Source organism: Cydia splendana, unplaced genomic scaffold (assembly GCF_910591565.1).
Source record: "Cydia splendana unplaced genomic scaffold, ilCydSple1.2 scaffold_50_ctg1, whole genome shotgun sequence".
Classification (NCBI taxonomy): domain Eukaryota; kingdom Metazoa; phylum Arthropoda; class Insecta; order Lepidoptera; family Tortricidae; genus Cydia; species Cydia splendana.
In genome coordinates this window covers 722,192-733,776 of record NW_026946893.1, presented here as the reverse complement: position 1 = coordinate 733,776, position 11,585 = coordinate 722,192, and the positions used below count along the sequence as shown (strand labels likewise).

General features: G+C 37.8%; 1 protein-coding gene across 1 annotated transcript; it reads left to right on the top strand.

Moving 5' to 3' along the window:
• The first annotated feature begins 5,216 nt into the window (after positions 1 to 5,216).
• Positions 5,217 to 6,641, top strand: LOC134805712 (uncharacterized). The gene is made up of 2 exons (XM_063778958.1): positions 5,217 to 6,136; positions 6,532 to 6,641. Exons 1-2 carry the CDS (start codon positions 5,257 to 5,259, stop codon positions 6,639 to 6,641), a joined length of 990 nt encoding a protein of 329 aa, XP_063635028.1. The 5' UTR covers positions 5,217 to 5,256.
• Positions 6,642 to 11,585: the final 4,944 nt, after the last annotated feature.

Below are 11,585 nucleotides of genomic sequence, written 5' to 3'. Positions count from 1 at the left end.
TAGTATTTGAAATTGTATTATAGTGCTTTTTTATACTATTGTAGAATTCATAGTTCCTTTACTACGAAATTTGCTATCAAGTTTTCCATCAACTGTTGTGAGTGGTTTTGTTGGGTGTTTACTTCACAAAAACGGTACTAAGTAAAATGGTGATAAGTAAAGACTTTATATGAATATGCGCCATTTAGATGTCGAATAATTCGGTCCTTAGTGCAAAAAGTATATGGGACGGAAGTTTTACCGTTAGAATGGTATTAGTTTAATGAGGAATTTTAAATGCCCCCTCGATTTATTTATGTTTTTAATAAAATAATTTAATAAAATATTATGATATTCACCATAGTTACTACTATACAGCCAAGAAGTAAATCCGACGCTTTTATAGGCTAACTATAGAACTTACGACGAAATATTCACCGCCATCATGATTAAAATTAGGGTTCCAAAAGAATTTTGCTGTGACCCAGTTACACATACAAACTCTTTAGAAAGATATAGGATATTTTTTTAATTTAGATGTAGTCATTACTGTTGTTTCCTTTTTCAGTGTGATTGGTAAAAAAAATGTGCTAATAATGGATGTCGATAAATATCTAAACCGTCACGATTTTATGCTTGTATTAAATCATTGATGATAAATCTCACCTACAATCACTAATATCACTGGGGTCTTTTTTATCAATTCATTAAAATATAAAAATATTTTGTACGGAACCACATTATGTGGCTTAGGCCTGAACTTATATAAGCAAGATATAAGTAGCCATTACAGATCAAATTTATCATTTACAAGTAGTCGTTTTCTACCTTTATGTATCTAACTCGGTTTATATAAGACATAAAAACTCAACTATAACGCTGTTGTCTTTTAAAAGAAAAAACAAAACCACTATACAACAGTTTTGTTATATAAAAGAGTCATTGTGACGTTTACAGCGATGAGATATAATAGGGATTTAAAAACTACTAAAGCGCTTTTTAACGCTATAAATATGTCCCAAAAACGCTACTATAGAGCAAAACAGTTCTATAATAGTGTTCATATGACTACTAAAGTATTATGTACTATAGCAGTGATCTCTAAAGCCACTATATCCTATAATCGTTGTATAGTTGGGTTTTTGTCACTGTTTAAACACAAAACTATAGCGGCTTGCAGGGAACCTTAATAGCGCAAACTACTAAAGTATTATGTACTATAGCAGTGATCTCTAAAGCCACTATATCCTGAAATCGTTGTATAGTTGGGTTTTTGTCACTGTTAAAACACAAAACTATAGCGGCTTGGCAGGGAACCTTAATAGCGCAAATTAGTTGCATAAAAGTGATTCCAAATACTATTATACAGTAATATTGCTCTATAGTAGTTATATTTGAACCTGTTATAGTACACGCCTATAACGGCTCTATAAAATGATGAAATAAACCTTTACATCAATTGCTTATAGAATATATTAGCTGTATAAGCCTATAGAGCAAAAAGGTGTTGCCAAGCGCTTTTATACGACAGGTGGTCACCTCTGAAACCTTAATACGACGTCTATACAAGCTTTTAGCGATAAAAACTAAAATTATAGGACTAAAATGTTACTTGGGTTGTGACAATTGTCATAAACTTAGCAAGAGAAATATCTGTTTTTTTCCGATATAATAAAGTTTTTTTAAATAATACAATGATGGTGGCAAACAGGAATACGGCCCGCCCGATGGTAAGCGGTAACCGTAGCCCATGGATGCCTGTGACGTCAGCAACAGTGATGGTTCACAATTGTCGCACCTGTCACCGTGGTGAAATTGGAGCCTGGTGTATTTCAGTTTATTTTTAGACTTATTTAATATTTCTTGTTTATACTTCAAATATAGGGTCCTTTTATTTGTACATGCTCGTCGCAATCCTTTTGTCAGCCATTTGTTGTTATTGAGTTGGTGATTAACTTTTATACGAATATATGGGAAGCATAATTCATTGAATAGGCACAGTATTTCGTGAAATATTTGAAATGCCGCATTAGCTTCCTCTGTTGAGTACATCGGAGAAATATAATGCCGTTACGCACTTTTGGAATTTAAGCAAATTTTCATGACTGTAATCTCTCTTTTTTATATAGTATGGCGTGGCCTTTAAAACTATTTTTACAGGAAACGTGACGAATTGGGCTGTTTCATGATCTGAGAGAGCGAGTGGAAGGATTTCAGATGTTATTTTCTTTATATTACTCGCTATTTGATCGAGGCATGATTCGCCTCGTGTTGGACAGTCTATGTGCATTTTGTAATTGTAATTATTTAGTAGTTTAATAACTTTCGATGTGCTATTATCTATTTTTAGAATATTGTAGTTCCAGTCTCCACATAACACGACTTTATGTCTCGATTTTTTCAGACCAAAGTGATACAAAAGCGCCTCGAGGTGAAGCAGGAACTGTTCCTTATTACTATGTTTAGGAACACGATAAATGTTTACTATTATGAGTTTATGGTCAGGAATCTCAATTCCACTACATTCAAAAACTGTTGGAATACTAAGGTCAGCACAAATCTGTAAGGGCTTGAATTTTATGTCATGCTTTACTAGTATGCAAGATCCCCCTCGTTTTTTATTCTTACGGGAAAAGGAGCTAGCCAGTTTAAAATTACTCATTTTTAAATTGTCTTCATTACCTTTTCGAATGAAGGTTTCGCTTAAGCAGAGAACGCCCACCTCCTTATCATTCTTTTTTAGCTCCATTAGGACAGCCTCAATAATATCGAATTTACTTAGAACACCCTGTATATTTTGGTGCATAATAGTAAAATTATTATTTTTAGTCTTCACGAAAAAAAAACACGTTCTAAGCTATTTTCGCGCACATTCTGCTCTACACTATTCTCAACGGTAATCATGGCTAATGACTTTATCAAATACGCTAAATCCTTAAATATAATGTCAAGACCTCGACTGTTTATTGTCCCAGATCCAGCTGAAAACATGTAATTAGAATACGTTAAATTTAAATTAGAATCTAATAAATAGGCATATCCATATGTCTGATTATCAAGATACAGCATGTTAGTAAATATTTCAATTCTCTTGTTGCATATGTTTGCATAATTATTTAGTATAAAGGTAGGTGAACAAATTATAATATTAGTGTGTTGAACTAGCTGGATCTGTTCTCTTATAAATATAATTAATTTATGATAATTAGTTGAGGTCCTAAAGTCCCTTTCTCAAACAAAAACCACACAGTAGTCCTTGTGAGTGAAATCTTTAAGTTTTGTTTCAAGTCCTTGGAAAAGTTGATGAATGCCTCCCCCTGGTACCCGATAGTGACATAGACTCATATTGTTAAAGGTTCGTTCAGCTTTAGTCAACATTATTGTATAGTCACTACTAATGATGCATATATACTACGATCCAGCAGCAGGAGTGACAGGATTCATAGGCGATGCTGTCAAGTCACGTGCCTTGCTAGACTCGTTAACTATTTGTTTATTTTCTTCTTTTTGTGTTTCGTCGACTCTGGATCTGTTAACCTTTTTCCTCTTCTTCTTGGAAGACTTTTTTGCACTTGCAGCTTTTGGCGATGGCGTCATAGATCCTGGAGATGTGCACGAAGTCCTGATTTTTTTTTTATTCATACTCCTTTAGTTTTTTTTAAGACAGTGATTCTCCGATGTAGAGTCTCAATTAAATTTTCAGCAGAGTCGTATTTTTCTTGCAGCAGGGATTCAATTAGGAACGGACTGTTTATTGCTACTTCAGGACAACTTCTATTTAGTCTAGAGCCAGCTCGCATGCTAGAGTTATCGTCGTCACATGATTCATTTTCCTCAGATTCTTCTATTTCAGACGAAAATGAACTATGACAAGAGTTTTCTATTGAGTCATTAATGGTGAACTTTTTTTCCGGTGGGTTATTTTCTTTTCATCAGAAGATGTTGGCTGTACATGTGGAGTAGAGCAGTTTTCCATATCATCATCCTTTGGTATTTCAGATTCCGGGTCATATGTTGGGGTTATGTGGTTTTCTTGGGTTTGGCTAACTATCAAACCCGAGTTCCGTTTTCCTTCAGATGATGTCGGTTGCGCATTGTTTTCAGAGTGTGAATTCGGAGTAGAACAGTATGTATGTATGTATGTATAAACTCTTTATTGTACAAAATACAAAACACAAATTTATGGCACAGGATAGGCAGTACAAAGGCGAACTTATCCCTTTAAGGGATTTCTTCCAGTTAACCTTTGAGTAGATGAGAATTGAAGAAGAACGTTAGACAAATATAGCACTGAGTACAATAGACTAGAGGAAAGTCAATAAAATTATAAAAAAGAGGGCAAGAATAAATCATATAAGATAAAAATTTGAAGTTGTACTATATGCCTAAGTTAACATATTAACAGTAACTATACGTTACTGTCTGCAACATAAATATGCGACGCACGTAATTGTATAAATAGCATGTAAGCAATAATAGCCTATAAATATGTTATGTTTAGATTTACTTGCTCTCTCTATACTTGGATACCGAGAATATAACACATCTTCGGTAATGTCTCGTTTCACTTAATCTCCATTCGACCCTCCAACTACCAACTCATCAGATGGCGACCCATACCAGAAGAGGACCAGGAAAGCGAAGTCCACCACAGCGCATCGCATAGCAAAATGAGGATAGAAGTCAAGACAAGAAGATCACCCTAATGAAGATTCAAGTTGAAGAACCTATTTTTCAAGAAAGGAACTTCCTGCGCATTTTCAAGAAAGAAGCTTCCTATTAAACAGAACCCTCCCACACATTTTGAAAACGAAAGAGAAGAAAGAAAAAGATGACCAAGGGAAAAAACTCAAATTAAGAAAAAACGAAGAAAGAAGAAAGAAGAGCGTTGTCCAGGGTTATCCCGGCTCGCAATTCAAGAGGTGTCCAGGGTTATCCCGGCCCATATCAAGAGGTGTCCAGGGTTATCCCGGCCCATGCTCGAGGGAGTCCAGGGTTAGCCCGGCCCGTCATCGTCGTCGGAGCAGAGGCAGCCACATGCAGCGTCAGCGAGTGCCACATGGAGGTGCCAGCTCGCCAGCAGCGTCACGCGACCGCCCAGCCAGCGCGGAATGCAGCCTCGACATAACCTACTTACGGGGGTACATTGCCCGCTACTAATGTAAGTTAGATATAACTTTATCATTATGTTTTAATTGTTTCGTCGCGATATATAGGAAATGTTAGGTATCCTAATTTTAGCCGTTGTATGTTATTAACCGTAGCCGCAAATTTATTATGCTATCTGAGTTAGTGTCCATTCGTGAAAGGTTAAATAAATTAAGAGAAGATATTGTAAAGTTAGGTCCAGAGAGGCGACGGAAAGAAATAGGTAGAAAGAAACTAGACGAATCAAACGAATTATATAATCGCGCGGCGGATATTGTGTCTCAGTTACAGAAGCAAACGGAAAAATATAAAATTTCAGAATTAGAGTTAGCTAATAAGCATATAAACGATATTGCCGACACTTACAGTAGGATAAAGATAGCATTAAATTATTTTGATACAGAATCTCAAACAGACGGAAAAATGGCTAAGCCCAGTTTTGATGTCAAGACGGCCATCGCCTTGTTGCCCGTCATGACGGGGCAGGAGGATACCACTAAACAATTAATAGACGGTATTCTAATGTACAGTTCCATTATTAATAGCGAAACTCAACAGATTTTAATAGACTTCGTCCTAAAAACAAGACTTTCATCTAGCGCTAAGCTCAGATTAAAGACGTCATATAGTAGCGTAGAATTACTTGTCACGGATATGCGCACATTCTTACTACCTAAAAAATCGTCCGAATCGATTCAGGCTCAACTATACAGAGCTAGGCAAGGTAGGAGAACTATAGAGGCATTCGGAGCCGAGATCGAGGATCTTTTCGTCAACCTGACCATATCTCAGGCCGACGGTAACCATAGCAGGTACGATATACTTCGTCCGCTGAACGAGAAATCAGCCATTAAACGGTTTGCAGACGGTCTAGCAGACCCAAAATTAAGCACAATAATATCATCTAGGCAATTTACGTCATTGCCCGAAGCAATCAGGACGGCCATTGACGAGCACAGCTCATCACCACAACAGGATCAAGTCCTACATTATGGACGGGGACATTCTCGTAATAATTACGGGAACCGGAATGCCCACTCTGCGCGTTACAATAGGAATAAGGGCAGAGATTTTAACACAGGAAATAAAAATACATTCGGGACACGGTATTATTCCAATAATAACCGTAACACAGGTATTTCGCAACACGTCTCGACAAATAGAGTTAAACGACCGGACAATTTCGCTGACCGTGCAGCTACAGTCCACCGACCTGCGCGCGCGCCCACTCGCCCGAATACGCGTGCGCAGCACATGCAACCGTCACACGATAATGTAAAACCTAACAGGCAGTTTTTTCGTGACTAATATGAATAGCGCGATATTTAGTTATAATAAAGATAATTATAGCACAGTAACTTGTAGTATAGGTAAAACATATAAATTAAAACTCTTGGCCGACAGCGGAGCAGGCCTGTGTGCTATTAGGTACGAATATTTACAAAACAAACCCGATCTTTTTAGACAAATACAAGGACATAGCATTACTATTAAGGGAGTATGCGGAGATTTAACTTCAGAAGGATATATATATTTAGACTTAGACTTTAACGGTTTCATTTGCGAAGAAAAGTTTCATGTTTTTAAGAATATGCAATGCGCAGCCCAAGCAATTTTAGGGGAAGAATTTTTCAAACGTTACGATGCAGATATAAGTTATAAACGCAATGCATTAATTTTAGAGGACCGAGGTCAGTCCGTTTTGATACCTATGCAAGTACATTTAAATAATACGTATGTCCATAATATACCTCCGCGATGCGAAGTTATGACTCACATTACGTCACAACTGGTAGACGACTGTGTAGTACTAGCCCAGGAAATGCAAGCAGGCGTTTTTGTAGCAGGTGTCATTTCAAGACCAGACAAAGGTCAAATACCCGTACGGATATTGAATACGACTGATAAGCCAGTTACTTTAGATTTATCAAAGTTGAAGGTAAACCGATTATGTAATTCCCATGCGCCCTATATAACAAATATATAGAATACCTACGTTAAATATAATAAATAAATATATAATATCTATAGTCACGAACAAGTTAATTCCAACAGTACACCGTTACCGGAACATCATCACTAGTTATGTCCGGGTTAGTTGTTACATCCTTTGTTATTTCATATATCGGCTCCTGTGATGTGGTTTCATTTTGTTGGGTTCCAGTATTCGTAGCGTGAATATTTTGTTTTTCATCCGGAGATATCGGTTTGGCTTTGGAGTGGAGTAGTTTTCTGAAGGATCAATAGTATCCGTATTTGGGTTAATAGGTAGTAAGGAGTTTGGCGATTTAGCTACCGGCTCTTTTGGGGTGATTTCGTTTTTCTTTGTTTTTCTTGCCGGTACACTGGACGATGGCATGATCTGTTTGTCCTCCATGCAAGGTGATTTACTTGTCCTTATACACGACTTGCACTTCCAATTTTCTCTCTTTTTACGATCCATGAGATTATATACTTTCTCCGGATACCCATCACAATCAAGATGAAATGTTAATTTACACCTCGAACATACTGCACTTTTCTTTACACCCAATGGTTGCTCACATCTATGACAACTCGCTGCAATCTTGCGGTTGTCGATCTTGGTTTCCAATAAATTACATGTCTACTACAAATATAAGTACTTTGTGATGCTATCCAAATCTCTTGTATCCACGTTTTCTATATCTGGCACCATTCCTATTAATTGTTGTAGCACTTGACAACGTCTTTCTGTATCTGAACTACTAAGTTAAATAAAAATCCCTTTGTAAAAGATCCGACGTTCACATCACCTGAAAAAAGAAAGAAAAAGGGTAAATTTCCATTCGTAATACTTTCGTAGTACTGCTACGCGTTGGCCTACGTAGGCGTAGCAGTTTTCTAAATACCACATAGGCAAATATTTGCAAAAAGAAGTCTATGGCCGTTAATCTGGAAATATTGGGTTTCAAAATGATGCTAGTTTCGTATGTAAAATCGTGTAGTAACATAACTAAAAGTTTAAGTCAGCAAAATATTTTAATCGTGATGCGTACGACTTTTTAGCGTGGTGTAGACCTATTATTATTAATATATATTTTATTCCAATGCGAAACTTTCTATGAAATCAAAACAACATACCTGATTCTTTAAGCTCCATATTAATAATAATTACTAAAGTCACTATTTAGTCAGGAATTCACCACTAATGACCGATCACTTAATGAGTCTCTGATAAGAGAACGCGTACCAACGGGAGTTGTGTTCGCTTTCGAGGGTCGTTATAGAATTAACGTAATTAGTTATACAGGATCTATTTATATTAAATCAAAGTACGTTTATTGGCAAACAATAACAGCCATTGTAAATTTAAAAATACCACATGCGTTTTATTGAATTATGGCCTACGGGCAGCCCACCGTGCGCTGCTTCCTTTTCTTGTCACGACTTGATTTTTGCTTCTTTTAGAAAACATCCACCCAAACGGAGACATAAAGTTATACTACGACGTGACCTTCGTGGCATAGACATGCGGGCACTGTAGGATGACTTGCGCAATGCTGACTGGCACAGCGTTGGAAGTGTTGGGGATATAGACGGAAGGGTAGAGGCTTTCAATGCAACATTGCTTGCGATTTTTGACCACCATGCTCCTTTGAAGCCGATGCACGTCCGTCACTTTCCTGCACCGTGGCTTACCCCCGAAATTAAAGGTCTCATGGAGAAGAGAAATAGAGCTCGCATTAAACTTAGATCTATCCTTCTGAGAGCAATCGTCTTCGTTATAGTTCGCTGCATAATCGCTGTAACAGAGTTTGTCGTGAGGCAAGACGTCGGTATATTCACAAATCCATCGACGACGAGTGTCCTCCGACAAAACTTTGGAATTTTTTGAAGTAGGGGTGGGTAAAGTTCAACAGCGTCCAGATGGTACTCTCGACTTAGACGGTATGAATTCTCATTTTAGTTACTCTCCTACTACTCTGGACCCATCTGTTAAGCAGACCACTATTTCATCTCTTTCTGACAGGCTACACCCCAACTCCTCTGTTTTCGATCTGGGTGTCATTTCTCCGCAGGAAATACTTTCTATCCTCAAGAATATTAAGACGAAAGCCATTGGTGAGGATAGCCTAAGTCTGGATATGCTCATGGTTACGGCGGATTACATTGCTCCTGTCCTTTCCCAAATTATAAATTACTCCTTTTCATCCGGTACCTTCCCGTCTATATGGAAACACGCCCATGTAATCCCACTTCCCAAAACTTCTAGTCCAATCTCTTATTCCCAATATCGGCCCATTTCCATCCTTCCAGTTTTATCAAAAATAATTGAACACTTCGTAAATCGTCGCCTTTCATCACATCTCAACAGACATAGTATGGTCAATCCTCTCCAATCTGGTTTCCGCCCCGGGCATAGCACTGTCACGACATTGGTTAAGGTAACCGATGACGTTCGTCTTAATATCGAGGGTGGGAAGCTCACTCTCCTTGTGCTCTTGGACTTTAGTAGTGCCTTCAATAATGTAGATTTTGATATTCTCCTAGGTATACTTAATACGCTTCTTCTTGGTGTTTTTTATTCTCCTTCTATGCACATAAGTTACTTTTCTTCACTTGAAAAACTCCTCGAAGACCTTAAGCCTTCATTCAATCATCAGATTATTATGGGTGATTTCAATACATGTTTATTAAAAAATGATTTCCGATCCAAATCATTAAATTCCTTAGCTAGCGCTTGCGACTTAGCCATACTCCCTTCTGGTCCTACTCACCACTTTCCCAATTGTTCTCCATCTTTACTGGATCTGACTCTTGTTTCCTCTTCAAGTCATGTTGCTAAATACGAGCAATACCCGGCAGTAGAATTCTCTTACCACGATTTGCTTCTCTTATCTTATAAAATTCGACCGCCTAAATCTAAACCCAGAATCCTATTACAGCGTAGTTTTGGTAGAATGAGCGTTGAGCACTTATGCGATGATGCTCTTCAGATTGATTGGAGCGTGATTTCTAAGGCTAGTGATGTCAATGACAAACTTCTCTTATTTAACTCTCTTCTATCACAGCTTTATGATACCCATGCCCCAATCCGTCCCGTTAAAATTAAGCATCTTCCGGCTCCATGGCTGTCCGATAACATACGATCTTTGATTGCTAAGAAAAACGTAGCTAAAGCAAAATACAGGATAAATCCATCTGACAGAAATAAGGAAAAATACCATACGTTGCGTAACAGATGCAGCACTGTCTGCCGTGATGCCCAGAGACGTCACATCCACGGTTCCATTGAAAATGGCGATCCTACTAAGACCTGGAAATTCCTTAAAACATTAGGAGTAGGTAAATCTCAGCAATCCCCTGTGAATAAGGATGTAGATCTTGATTTGCTCAACCAGCATTTCTCCGCTTCTGCTACTTTCAGTGGACCGGTCAAGACTCAGACTCTCAACGATCTGTCTAATTTCACAACTTCTGTCTCCTCTCAATTTACTTTCTCAAAATTTTCCGAATGTGATGTTAAGAAGAACATACTATCAGTATCCTCCAATGCTGTTGGAGTAGACAATGTGAGCCGTAATATGATCCTCCCACTCCTTGATCTCCTTGTTCCTATCATTACCCACATCCTTAATAGTTCTATTTCTTCTAGTATTTTCCCAACGCTTTGGAAAGAAGCTCACATAATCCCTTTACCTAAAAAGTCTAAACCTTCTTCCTTTTCTGACTACCGTCCCATATCCATTCTTCCTTTTCTTTCCAAGGTTCTTGAGCGCTTAGTCCATCAACAACTAACTTCTTATTTAAATAGATATAGCCTCATGAACCCTTTCCAATCCGGTTTCCGTTCCGGTCATAGCACGGTCACATCGCTTATTAAAATCACTGATGACATTAGAGAGGGAATGGATAAAAGGATGGTGACGGTATTAACGTTGTTGGATTTTAGTAACGCGTTTAATACCGTCGATTTTGACATTCTCATTTCAGTATTACGTTCCCTTAATATATCACCTCCAGTTATTCAATGGTTTAGAAGTTACCTTGTCGGTCGTCGGCAGAGAATTAAAGTAGAAGGTTCTCATTCCTCTTGGTCCAACACTCTGGCCGGCGTTCCGCAGGGTGGCGTTCTATCCCCACTACTCTTCTCGATATTTATTAATTCCATCACCAGTAACATCGTCTCTTCTTATCACTTGTATGCTGATGATTTACAAATTTATTCTCAGGGTGTGCTTGACGATCTTCCATCCGTTATTAGTACTACAAATATTGATTTAGAAAACATTTTAGACTGGAGTCATCGCTATGGTCTCATTGTCAATCCATCTAAAACGCAAGCAATAATTATAGGTAGTTCAAAATTAATCTGCCGAATAGATTTTTCTAATTTACCTACGATTTTATTTAACGGCACACAGATTCCTTATTCGTTTCAAGTTAAAAATTTAGGCATAATTATGGACCGTACTCTATCTTGGATTCCCCAGATC